Consider the following 13,541-nt stretch of genomic DNA (forward strand, 5'->3'; position numbering starts at 1 on the left):
CCTCCACAGTACCTCTTTTGTGGGGATTGAGGATCAGTTTCCATATAAAGTTATAACATTCTGGTAGCATAAAATAGACTGCCCCTTAGCACCAATTTCAGCAAATCTTTGGATTCTACTTTCACAAAAGTCAAGCATATGGTAACCATCACAAAGAGCATGACCCTTGGATCCACACATCCTTCATGGGACATCATGCCTCAGGACCCAGAAGAGTTTAAGGCCAGCATAAGAAGTCAGCTATACAAAGTATTCAGTTTGAGTCCAAAGATAAACTTTGTTGTGAACCCAGAGTTTACATTAATTAGAAAAAAACCTGGGGTTAAGAGGTGGAACCAACAACTTGTTGATAGAGAGTAATCACAGAGAGTCATAGGGTGTCTATAAGACTATAGAGGGATGCACAGTGGGGAGGGACTGTGAGTCTTTTTTGGTTTGGATGTTCAGGAACTCAGACCGCGCCAGGTGCTCCCGCCAGTGTCCACGAGGGGACGCTGCAGGCGGCGGAGTCAGAGAGGCAACCGGAAGTCAGGCTGGCGGCTACAGGCGCCTTCCGACTCCTCCTGCTTCCGCTGGTGGTGCCGGACGGCGGGCGCTCCGTTCCTGCGTTGGCTCCTCGGTCGTCGCCATGCCGCTGGAAAACCTGGAGGAAGAGGGTCTGCCCAAGAACCCCGACCTGCGCATCGCGCAGCTGCGTTTCCTGCTCAGCCTGCCCGAGCACCGCGGGAACGCGGCGGTGCGCGAGGAGCTGATGGCGGCCGTCCGGGAAAACAGTGAGGCCCGGGAGCGCCGAGTCAGCGGCCTAGGCCGGGGCGGTCCGGGGGGCCTGGCTGGGCGTCTCCCGCTGGGGCTTTTCGGGGAACCCTGGGGCGCCCTCCTAGTGCCGAGGGGGCCCTGCCTCAGTGGTTCGTTCCTGCTGCGGGCTGCTCAGGGCAAGCCTCGGGTGCTTGTCGAGGTTAGGCTCCCAGCAAAGGCTGCGCGGGTTTTGTTTGACAGTTTGTCAGTGTTGCGCTCCCTGTCAAGGGACAAGTGGGGTCTGTCCCTAGCAGTACGTGTCGAATATGTGTGCTGTCCCTGACATAGGGACTCCTTTGGAACAGGAGCTGGATAGAGCGTGCTTAGGAGCGATCGGCCTTCAAGCAGGCCTCTCACTTGCAAAGCCTTAGCAGTGCTATGCCAGGCCCACAGTTGGTAGGCGTCTGCTGGCTGACCTTTGGTGGGATGGGAGGAAGCAGGCGGGCACTCATATGCGGCCTCACGATGCACGATTTGTGGCTTTTAGATATGGCTCCTTATTATGAGGCCTTGTGCAAATCCCTGGACTGGCAGGTGGACGGGGATCTCCTCAGTAAAATGAAGAAGGCAAATGAAGAGGAGTTGAAACGCTTGGATGAGGAGCTGGAGGATGCAGAGAAGAATCTGGGAGAGAGTGAAATTCGAGACGCAATGATGGCCAAAGCGGAGTACCTCTGTCAGATAGGGGACAAGGTCAGTCTCTGGAGGTATAGACTGATGTTGGGGACCAGCGCAGATGGGTAATAGTTCACTGAATAAATGAACTTTTTTGTTGTTTTTTCAAGACAGGGTTTGTCTGTGTAGCTCTGGCTGTGCTGGAACTCACTCTGTAGACCAGGCTGGCCATGAACTGACAGAGATCTGCCTGCCTCTGCCTCCTGGGTGCTTAAAGGAGTGGGCCACCACCGCCTGGCAACTCTTTTTAAAAGGATAATCCTGTTTGCCTTTACTAAAGAGTCAGTATAAAGACAGTAAATACATGATAACGTTGCAACACCCGATTCCCTGCAACCACCAGTAGCCAGGTGTACATTACTTCTCATTTCTGTGTCGTTAAAAACAGGTGCACATGGGGCTGGAGCTGTGGCTCCGTGGTTTAAGAGTGTGTACTGTCTGGCAGAGGACATGAGTTTAGTTCCTAGCACCCACATCAAGAGGGTCGCAGCTCCAGCTCCAAGGGATCTGATGCCTTTAGCCTCCGAGGGCACCTGCACTCGTGTGCACACACCCCCAGACAGACAGAAACAAGACTTGAAAATAATAAAAATAAATCTCCAAAACAAAACAAGTGCACAGCTAGAGGTTTTGGTCACTCCTTTTACAGCATTGGGGTCATTAGCAGTAGTTCACTTGTTTGGTTGGGAAGCATTTTATCGTATATTTTAAAAGGTGTACAGTAGGGGAATGGAGAGATGGCTCAGGTTGAGAGCATCGGTTGCTCTCACAGACAACCTAGGTTTGATTCCCAGCATCCACAGGACAGCTTGCAGCCCACTTGACTTCCAGTTCAGGAAACCCCACACCATCCTCTGAACACCGCTGGCATCAACCAGGCAAGCACATAGTGTACAGATATGCGCCGGGCGGTGGTGGCGCACGCCTTTAATCCCAGCACTCGGGAGGCAGAGGCAGGCGGATCTCTGTGAGTTCGAGGCCAGCCTGGGCTACCAAGTGAGTTCCAGGAAAGGCGCAAAGCTACACAGAGAAACCTTGTCTCGAAAAACCAAAAAAAAAAAAAAAAACAAAAAACAGATATGCATATAGGCAAAACACTCATACACATAAATCTAAAAACTTCACTGATTTTTTCCATCCGAGGATCTATGACAATAGATGCTGCAGTCTGACTTTTTCTTCTTCTATACCTTGAGAGAGAAGCTCGCTCAGTGTGCAGTTATTCACATGTGTATGCATGTCTTGTAGAAAGTGAGGAGTAAACACTTTTATGTCCTTGAGACCACAGTTTGTTCCAGGAGCCCTCTTCATCCTTTCATCTATGACTGCATTTGAGAGAACTTTGTTAACCTTCTGGTTCACTGCCGCCTCACCCACTGTGGAGCAGGTCGTCTGTTGTTACAGGACACACACACACACTTTCAGTTGCCTTTGCTTTAAGCAGCTGTAAAAGCTGATTATCTTAAACAGGTTGCTGTAGTGAACAACGTGTTCACATGTTTTCTCGTGATTAAAGGCTAGTGTTGCTTTAGGATGCTGATTAGTCAGTGAGGAGAAATTGCTGGCATAGTGAGCATTTATTTTCCTATGTTTGGCCAGTTAGTCTACATAATCCTAGTGTTGGATCCACTCTTTAGTATTTAGATGTAGAGTGACATGGTTCCAATATTTAAAATAGTGTGAGTTCTTGGATAAGTTTTCTTGGGCTGTGTTTCTAGCTTGAGTATCATTATTTACTGCACCTTCGGTTTTCTTGGGTAAAATAGGATGTCTTTCTGCCTAATGCTGATTAAAGAGAGAGGCAGAGAGTTTAGAATTGCACTTGCTCAAAGGAAGGGCTTAAATTAGAAGCTATTGAATTTAAATTGAAAACATCTGTTTTTTAAGTTTAGTACTTGTTCATTTTAAAAACTTGGAAATATAGACAAAATTAAAAACATTGTGTGGTTTTATTTCAAAGATTAATCAGTATTATATGTGAATGAGAGATTTGAAGGTTTTGACTCAGGTCTTGAATTTAATCAAGATTATGGGTGAGGCAGCATCAGGCGATTATGATTGTATACTGATGCTATATTCCTTCCATGTTGATGATTCAGCAGCATCCTGAATAGGATAGAATAGAAAGGTCAGTTTCTATTTTGACTTTAAATGTTGAATGGCTGCAGTGGCGTTTCTTGTTTATCACCCGTGGTTTTTATGGTGCTGAGTTTGTTGCAGATGTGTCAGTGGAGTCCCTTTAGCACAGTCCCCTTGTCCTTTTAACGCCATCTTCTCATGCTCACCTTTCTCTTTGATATGAGGTGGCATAAACTCACTGCTATTTTAATTCACTCTGCAAACTTGCAGTTGTTTCTCCCCAAATCCTGTTTCCTAGTGAGGAACAGAATTACCTATCCAGGTCTGGGTACTAGGTACAATGCTGCTGTTCTGACAGTCCCTTTTATACATTTATAAAGCATGACTAATAACTGAAACAGACTAGCTAGTCACGCTCTGAAAAACACCAGGTATAAACATCTGATTTTATCAGTGTTTTTGTAAAGAGCAGGAACATTTTATTTCAGTTGAGATGAACTTGCATATGCATGGATGCAATGGTATTTAATATAATCAGTGATATGTCTCTTCTTATAATGATTAATAATTTATAGTGAACTTATTTTGAAGTAGTGTAATTGTTAAAGGCAGAAACACAACAGTACCATTGTGTATACCCAGTGCTTTTCATGTCATTCTCAGAGTGAAGTAGCCCCTGGGCATTGTCTATACTTTGTACAGCTGAAGGAACCCCCTGGTCCTTCCTTCAAGTACAGCAGTGACGCTTTCACTACCGTGTTATTTCACCTCTGCTTCCTAGTTTACCCAGCCACTCTTGCAGGAAAATCCGGGAAGCTGATGGCATTGCTAAATTGTGTACTTTTCTCCCCTTTGGTCTTGAATTTGACAGGAGGGAGCTCTGACAGCCTTTCGCAAGACATATGATAAGACTGTGGCCCTGGGTCACCGACTAGATATTGTATTTTATCTCCTAAGGATCGGCCTCTTTTATATGGATAATGACCTCATCACTCGAAACACAGAAAAGGCCAAAAGGTACTTTTAGCAGTGGGTATGACCTGGAGGTAATGGGCTGTTAAAAAGTCAGTAGGCCTAAGCTTACCCATTTTGTTTTGTTTACAGTTATGGAGTTTGGTCAAATAGTTGACATTTATGGAAATACTTCAATTAAAATTTTTTTCTTTAAAACAAAAGCTTTAAGAATTAACATTATCTGTTTCATTTGTGTTATTTGCTAGCCTAATAGAAGAAGGTGGAGACTGGGACAGGAGAAATAGGCTGAAAGTGTACCAAGGTCTATACTGTGTGGCTATCCGTGACTTCAAACAGGCTGCAGAGCTCTTTCTTGATACGGTTTCTACATTTACATCCTATGAGCTCATGGACTATAAGACATTTGTGACTTACACTGTTTACGTCAGTATGATTGCGTTAGAAAGACCAGATCTCAGGGAAAAGGTAAAGAATGAAACCATAATACCTATAAACACTGTTTCATGCTTTCCTAATTTAAAAACACAGAAATCATTAAAATGTGTTTATTGGTTTTATCTTTTGCTTTTTTTTTAATACCCAGGTCATTAAAGGAGCAGAGATTCTTGAAGTGTTACACAGTCTTCCGGCAGTTCGGCAGTATCTGTTTTCTCTCTATGAATGCCGTTACTCAGTTTTCTTTCAATCATTAGGTAAGGATTGATTATCGTCTTTATCTTCTGATCCTGTGGGTAAATAAGCAAAGCTGCATTTTTCACATCTAAGAGATAACTGCAGGTCTTCTCATTTTCTGCCTCTTTTGCTTAGAGGAATGTCAGCAAACTTGATGTGTATTTATGTATCTCCAAATGTAAGAACGATTGTGTGTGTGTGTTGTGTGCACATTTATGCCAAGTGCCATGTACGAAAGTCAAGACAACTTTCAGGAGTTGCTTCCCTTCCACTGTGTGGGTCCTGGGCATTGAACTCAGGTCATGAGGCTTGGTGGTAGATGTCTTTACCTGCTACACTAGCTCACTGGTCTGATTTTTGGGTTTTTAAAGTGGCATTTAAAACAATCGAAAAAGAATGCATGACAAAGAGCTATGTGTTTGGCAAAGCCCAAAACTGTTGTCTGCCCTGTGATGTGGGAGTTTGCCTGACCTGAGGTTTAGTCTTGAGGAATAAAGCGACTATGAACAGATAGTCTAGTATTGGGTGTGGTGAAGGATGGAGGGATTTGGCGTCCCTTGAGACCAAGATTAGTTGTCACTCCAGTCAAGGATTCTTTTTTCCATTTTTAAATAATAGCTAGGTCTGTGGATTGAAAGCATCATCTGTGGACAATTCTTATGTTTCTTCCCAGCTCATTTACAGAGCCCCGTGGACACCAGTTTGCTTCTTTTGGGGACTGTACTCCCTCCTGGCCATTTGGTTTGCTACTGGTGACTAAATTACTAAGATGATAAAGGCATCCTCCTCAAATGCTTTCCCTGAAACTGTTCATGACAAATGCTGCTGCTGTTTTATAGGGAAGTGTGTTCTTTCTAGTGCAACTAAATTGATGACTTTGGTAAGCTTTTGGATGTTAGGGCATCAGTCTTTCCCACTCACTCTGTTCTTCACCTTTTATTCAAGTAGTTCTGAATGAAAGATTTTAGGTTTAATAAATTTGTACACTTCCCAGGTGTATTAAATGCAGAAAACAATAAAGTTCTTATTTTTCATTTGCACTCATGAACCATGTAAAGCTTGTTGAGTTTTGTGAGATTAATTCTTAAATAATCATAGACTAGTGTGTTTACACTTCAGCTGCAAAGGCAGGGAGTGTGCTTTTGAGATCCCGTAGACGTAAGTGACTCTCATGGACCGAGTGCAGAGTGTTCAACTGACTGGAGTTCTTTAGAGCTCCTCCCTGAGCATGCCATGTGCCTCGGTTTACTGTCTGATAGACAGTTCTGAGGTCAGCTTAGCCTGTCAAGTCGTCTGGTTTTGAACATGCAGCTAGCACTGCCGTTCCACTTCTTAGGTGGAGTCGAAGAAATCAAGTGAGTGTTAATTTAACACCTGGGCCATGCTGCCTGCCCCTAGAAAATTGGTGCCACTTTGTGAGCATAGCATTTATACTTCTCTCATTTTATAGTATTTGAAAGAACCCATCTCCACATTTTAATAAAATTTTAGGCAACTTGAGAGAAAAAAAGGAATTTTATTGGTCCTACGTATCCGTATCTTACTGTTGGTGAGAGTGTACCACCATCTTAGTGCTGCTCCTTGTCATCATCCTGTCTTACTGGACAGAGGACCATCCTTCAGTTTTCAGTTTTGTTCACTTGGTTAACATACTCTTTTCTTTGGACCTTCCTTTCAGTGACTGACTGCTTTTGTTGCCCCTGCCTTGCCTCTGTCCTCTTTTAGAAACTATAGCTGGATGGCTGTGTGCCCCAGATTCCTGGTTCTAGTCCTCAGCCTTCATCAAATACTAGACCCATGCCTGACCCCTCCTTCATATCTTTAAAGGCTTGTCTGATGGGCACATCCACTTGAACAGTGCCACAGTATATTTGAACCTCATTCTTTACCCTCTAAAAAACATTAACTGCCAAACAGACTACACCCGAAATTGTTGCTTTTCCTGGGATTTTCAACTTGTTCACACCAAATTCCCTTATTCACCTTGTCTCTACCCTCTTACATTTTTGCAGTCTTTTTTTTTTTTTTTTTTTTTTTTTTTTTAATTTCTGAACTTAGTCACACCTTTCCTGCCTTTGGACTAATGGTTACTAACGCTGCTAATAATGGTCTCTACTAAGTTTCTCAGTTCTTACCTGTCTATTGCCCCAGACGAGGGCTTTGTAATCCTGCAGCCACTGCCATTTTCTTTATATGACTTACTAATTTTGTGTCATCACTGGGGATCCAGAGCAGAAGGATTTTAGTAAGGTAATTTATATTCCTGAGGCTTGCCCATTAGTATCCCGTGTATACTTAACAAAATTTCAGTTTTGTTGTTAACTTACTCTGTTACATAAGCCTTCTAATTTATAATTTGTCCTCAAACTCTACATTTCTTATAATAGGTTTCATCACTATAGTTTTGTGACTTCATAAAAATGTCTTTTTGGTTTTTGTCTTTCATTTTTTACTGTCCCTGCTGTTTCTGTTATAATTATACATGAAACTACTGAATTTTGCTTGAATACATAAAAAAGTTCCCCAATGGGTATGCCATAATCTGGTGATAGTTCAGTGGGTATGTCTTCGGTGCTGCCCATCCATTGTTGGATGGTGTGAAAGGACAGTGATACATACTGGACTCAGAGCTATTAAACTTCCAATTTCTTAGGTGAGACTTGTAATTTGTCATCTTATTTCTTGTAGCGATCGTGGAACAGGAAATGAAAAAGGATTGGCTTTTTGCGCCTCATTACCGATACTACGTAAGGGAAATGAGAATTCATGCATACAGCCAGCTGCTGGAATCATATAGGTCTTTAACCCTTGGCTATATGGCAGAAGCATTTGGTGTGGGTGTGGAATTCATTGACCAGTAAGTTTAACATGTTTATGCATAAAAGCTGCCTTTTAATGTGTGGTTTTCTACATTTTCTGAATTTGTACTGCTTCTCTCAGTTTTATGGAAGAAAACAGAGTGAAGACTTTCTGAAGTATTTTAACAGTGGCATGTGTCCATGTCCTTGGGATATAGTTTCTAGTGAGATGAGAGAAGCAAGGCATGGAAAGTGCTATGAGTAATTTCACAGTTTTCCCAGGGTTGCAGAGGATCACACTGCACTGTGCTCACAGTGCTGCCCAGATCTTGTTTTGTATTTTGTATTTAGTGGCATTTCCTCTGATAATGTTGGAGTTAGGTTGTTGACAAAATGTGGGACTGGAATCATTGATTCATCAAATACTGAGCTGTTCATGTTTGGTGCTGTTGTAGATCTCTTAATAATGCACCTTCATTCAAGTAAACAAATCAGTACTGGAGTGTAGCTAGCACAGCGGAACTGTCTGCTTCAGATATGACATGCCTAAAGAGAGAAAGTCTGCTCTGACTTGAGAAATGTCAGCCATATGAAGATCTCCACATGTAGAAAAGGAAAAAGAACAAACACAGCTTACAGATGGGAGTAAGTTGTACCATAGTTGTGGAATAGCAATCGACTGTGGTCTTACAGTTTAAGGTATAGAGCTTAGATTTTTGAATCTGTGCTATGGGATACCATAGGAGGGTTTTTACATGAGAGCAACATGGTTCCATCCTTTATCTTCAAACAGTGAGGGGACCTAGAGAGCAACTGGCTATCAAATAGCACACAGAAAATGTTAGTGTGGTTTAAGATGTGCTAGGTGTTGATGTTGATTGTTCATAGTCTACAATGAAAAAGTGATAGCACTTTTCATTTAAACCTCACTATTCTCTTGTGTGGCATACATTTTTAAATTATAGTTTAAGAAAATTAAATTCTAAATAGTACAGTGAATTTTCTCTTGTTACACTTTCTGAACCCAAATAACTTCCAGGCAAATTTCAGACGTCAACAGATGTTTCTAAGATATTACTACGCCTTCTTTGGGGTAAAGTCTGTCTTCAGCGAGATGTGTAGATCTTAAATAACTCAAAGCCCCTGTGGAGTGCTTCACTCATTTTAGCTTTTCAGATCTCCCTCACCAGCATAAAGGGCGGTTGCCCACATTTTTCTTTTTCTTTTTTTTTTCCACTTCTGAAAGAACCTGCTCTGATGTCCAGGTGTGACTGCCACTGCAGGCTGTCAGGTGTGTGTCTCATGGCTGGTGGAAGGAGTGGCTTGTGAAAGGTTCATGAACCAAGGACTAGACCTGCCTTCTGATTTTACTCTGCAACTAAACTACTGTGGCCTTGGTCAGTTTTTCTTTCTTCCTGTCTTTGGCGGGTCAGTCTTGTTCTGTAGTCCTGGCTAGCGAGGGACTCATGAGAGCAGCTATCCTGCTGCCGTATCCTGAAAGCTGAGGTTACACTGTCTCCCCCTTTCGTGTCTTTAAAGCCTTCTCTAGGAATAAGGGGACAGTATGACCCTCAACCCAGATGCTTACAGGTGACACACTGAAGTGACCATGCTTTAAGAGCTGCTGTCGGATTCTTTAAATTGTGTTGAGAAGTGGGGGCAAAGCAGGCTGTTTTTCATTTGTGTTCTCAGCATAACCTGGATTTTTGGGGAAGGAATAAGCTGCTTTTCCAGTACAGGCAGCTGTTGCATTTCGGGCCAGGGTTTGCTGGTTCTGTAAGTTGATTCCTGTCTGAAGTTTTGTTCTGAGCACTCCACCTTGTGGTATTTTATTCTAGTGATGATTCAAGTCCGCAACAAGTCGGGGATGTCGCTGCTGTTACGCGGCAGTTGAAGCTGGAGGAAAGTGAGATCTTGCCTGTAAGACAGAGTTCAGTTCTTCTGACTCTTCTTGGAAACTAATGGGGAATTGCTTTTCTTTTTCTGAATCAGGGAACTGTCCAGGTTTATTGCTGCTGGAAGACTACACTGCAAAATTGATAAAGTAAATGAAATAGTAGAAACCAACAGGTATTCTTGTTTCCATCATTTCCTATTGCTGAGACTGGGGGAGTTTAAGTGCCTGTGTATACAAGTAGGTAGCTCTTGTCATGGAGTCATGTGGCTGCTAACTAATTCATTTTTTCCCTTAACTTTATTTATAGACCGGATAGCAAGAACTGGCAATACCAAGAAACCATCAAGAAAGGAGACTTGCTGCTAAACAGGGTTCAGAAATTGTCCAGAGTAATTAACATGTAAAACTATTTAAAAATGTATTCCCTTACAGATGTTACTTGAAGCTTTCAAAAATTTCTTCACTTTGTGCCCACTTCAACAGCATCAAATAAATATGCCATTGTTTCTTTAATTTTTGTTTTCTTAAACATACATGTCTTTAGTACTGGGTCCACTTATGCCATCTGAATTATTAATAAAAAGTGTTCTTAGACTTTTGCCTACCACAATAGAAAGGCTATAGTCAGACTTACTCGATACAACTCTGCCTTATTAGTAAATTAGGAGGTAACACAAGCCCATTATCTCTTGGTTTTAGATACTTTTAACCCACAACTCACCAGTAATTCCCACTTAGAATATAAAATGGAAATTTCTCTTGACACAGTCTTGTTTTAAAAAAGTGGTGCCCCTCTCTAAGAAGCTGGCATGAACTTGATTCTAGAATATGACTTACCTGAACAGATAAAGTCCTGTAGAAATATTAGCAAAATGAATCTTTTTTTTTTTTTTTTAAATAGCACAGTGAGCGTGAAGTAATCAAAATTGTGCCTTATCTTCTAAGATACGAAAGCACATAAAGGGGATACAGGTTGTGAAGCGAGCTCTCTTCTGTGCATTACTTGAGTGTAAGAACATGCAAATTGCTGCCTGCCTAAGGGAGTGGGGAGACAGTGGGGACACTGGACAAAGGGTGACCAGGTTGGACTGAGTGTTTTGCTCTGTCACTACATTCAGTTGGGAGTACTCACCAGGTAGAGGCAGCAAGATTAGTAAAGGTAGAGTAAGGCAGGGGACGGGTATAATGGGCCAAAGGAGATCCCTTAAGTTAACGATGAATGTCACCCTAAAGAGTCTTGATGGAGGCCAATTATGAGTTTTACCATAAAAGGCAAGGGAGGAAGAGGGAGAGAAGAGGTTTCTGGTGCTTTAAGAACACATTCATTCATAGGAATGACCAATTAATGTATTAATGAAGATACAACATCTCACCCGACTGAAAATAAAATTCAGCATTTCTCCATTAAAAAAAAAAAAAACTCGACAGGAATTAATGAGATGAGAAATCAGAGACCCACATTGTAAAAGAGATACTCCATGCCAAAATGTTAGAAGCATGATCTTCAAAGTCAAGACCATGTCCTCAGAAGGAATGGCCACTGATATGAAGTAAGGGTAACATGGCCAGAGTTGTACTTAAAAGGAGTTCTTGGAGGTGCTGTGGTGGGCAGGAAGGAGGCTTGATGGATATGCCTAAAGTATTTAAAAATACCAAGTCAAGGATTTCTAAAAGTGTTTATCTTGATAACTTTGATAAATTGCTTATTAGACTTTTTGTCAAGATTAAGTATAAAATCTGTTTAGAAATGAAAGAATTGAGTTGCTGAGTGCAGTTTCTGTAAGAACTTACTCTGTTCCTCAGCCCTAAATGGGATGTCTCCAATAATTCCCTCCCTGCCCAGGGAACTCCTTGGGAAAGCAGGCAATGTATGAGCCAGAGGGGATGGAGAACACCAAGAAAACAAGGCCCTCTGAATCAACACAATTAAAGCTCATGAAGTCACAGAGAGACAGCATGCTCAGGGCTTGCACAGGTCCTCTGCATGTACATTATGGTTTCCAGTTTAGTGTTTTTATGGAATTCATGAGCATGCAGTGGGTCTCTGATTCTTGTGCCTTCTTGGGCTTTTTTTCTTCTGTTGTTTTGTCCAATTCTGATGTGTGTGTTTTGTTCTGTCTTACATTTTGTTATCCCTTAGAAACCTGTTTTCTAATGAGAGACAAAGGCAGTGATCAGGGAGGAGGGGAGAAGAGGTAGGGGAAACCCTAGTGAAGATGTATTAGGTGAGGAGAAAAAAAAAATGTATATCCAGGAAAAGGAAAAAGAGAACGTACCAGGTTCTTTTAAAATTAGTATAATTTTTTTTTTTTTTTTTAAAGTCACGTTTTCCAGCTTGCGTGTGAAATCAGCTTGGCCTGTTGTGGTCACAATTGGCTTTCAAGGTCAGACAATGCCCTGCCCACATTGTTCTTACTTAAAATGTGCTCAGTTTTACTTTTACCCAGTAGCAGCAGAAATAATCCAACCTTCAGGGGAAGAAGTCAGTGCTTTTCTTTTTTTTTCATAAAAAGTAATAAATGTTCATTGAGAAAGAAATCCAAGCACTTAAAAGTAGAACTACTTGGGCTGGAGAGATGGCTCAGAGGTTAAGAGCACAGGCTGCACTTTCAGAGATCCTGAGTTCAATTCCCAGCACCCACATGGTGGCTCACAACCATCTATAATGAGAGCTGATGCCCTCTTCTGGCATGAGGGCATACATGCAGGCAGAACACTGTATACTTAATAAATAAATAAATCTTAAAAAAAAAAGTTCAAGGACATTGTTAGTTACACAGGAAGTTTGAGGCCTATCTGGGCTTCATGATTTAAAAAAAAAAAAAAGAACTACTTTAAAATTATCTTCTGAATAGAACAATGTAGGAATAGTTCTCTGTAAAATAACAACATTGTGATTATTTTGTGTTCACAATCTGCATATAACATTTATAATACAAAATTGGAGGCCTTATTATATAGTTTAATTATTCCAAGTAAACCCTCCAAGTGTCAGCTTAGAACTGAAAATAAAACAAGAACTCAACATTTTTTCTTTAAAGATTTTTATTCATGTGTATGGATGTATGCACATCTGTGGAATGTATGCCATGTGTATGTGGGTTGTATTCAGGAGGCCAGTAGTAACTCTTGGATTCCCCTGGAATTGGAGTTAGAGGAAGTTGTAAGTTCTGGGAACCAAACTTGGGTCCTCTCAATAGTAAATGCTATTATCCTTGACAGAGCCATCTAGCTCCCAACATCTCTGAAATATGGCTATAAGATGTGGGAGAAACTGCTCCCTGTGTACTGTCAATCTATACCCAGAAAAATCACTGTGATTCTATTTCGGCATCTATAGAAAGTGGGCTATAATCATGTTCCTCCTGAGGTTTATTTTACACTCAAACCTCAAAGTCGGATACTTATAGAACCATGCTTCTGTGAAGAATGTTAACGGAGGTCGCTGCTACACTAGCATTATTACTGAACCAAGTCATCTAGACCAATGTCATGAAACTGACTTAAAAGTTTGCAACAAATGTAAATCTGTTATTAAGATTACACAGACTGGTCATTTCCAGCTTTGATATTCTGTCTCTTGGCCTTTTGATTTTAAAACATGCCACTGAAGGGAATTTCCCAGCTCATGGCCCTATGTCCCATGGAAA

General features: G+C 41.7%; 1 protein-coding gene across 1 annotated transcript; it reads left to right on the forward strand.

Moving 5' to 3' along the window:
- Nucleotides 1-518: 518 nt before the first annotated feature.
- On the forward strand, nt 519-10,404 carry Psmd6 (proteasome 26S subunit, non-ATPase 6). The gene is made up of 8 exons (XM_006975091.4): nt 519-773; nt 1,283-1,488; nt 4,421-4,566; nt 4,770-4,989; nt 5,108-5,216; nt 7,885-8,053; nt 9,987-10,064; nt 10,199-10,404. The coding sequence occupies exons 1-8, from the start codon at nt 629-631 to the stop codon at nt 10,293-10,295; spliced, it is 1,170 nt and encodes a 389-aa protein (XP_006975153.1). The 5' UTR covers nt 519-628; the 3' UTR covers nt 10,296-10,404.
- The last annotated feature ends 3,137 nt before the right edge of the window (nt 10,405-13,541 follow it).

This window comes from Peromyscus maniculatus, chromosome 9 (assembly GCF_049852395.1).
Source record: "Peromyscus maniculatus bairdii isolate BWxNUB_F1_BW_parent chromosome 9, HU_Pman_BW_mat_3.1, whole genome shotgun sequence".
In the NCBI taxonomy this organism is placed as follows: Eukaryota; Metazoa; Chordata; class Mammalia; order Rodentia; family Cricetidae; genus Peromyscus; species Peromyscus maniculatus.

Coding starts and splice junctions, on each gene's coding strand:
- Psmd6 (XM_006975091.4), top strand. CDS start 629: ATGCCGCTGGAAAACCTGGAGGAAGAGGGTCTGCCCAAGAACCCCGAC. Junction 774..1,282: donor GGCGGCCGTCCGGGAAAACA/GTGAGGCCCGGG, acceptor TGTGGCTTTTAG/ATATGGCTCCTTATTATGAG. Junction 8,054..9,986: donor GGTGTGGAATTCATTGACCA/GTAAGTTTAACA, acceptor TTTCTGAATCAG/GGAACTGTCCAGGTTTATTG.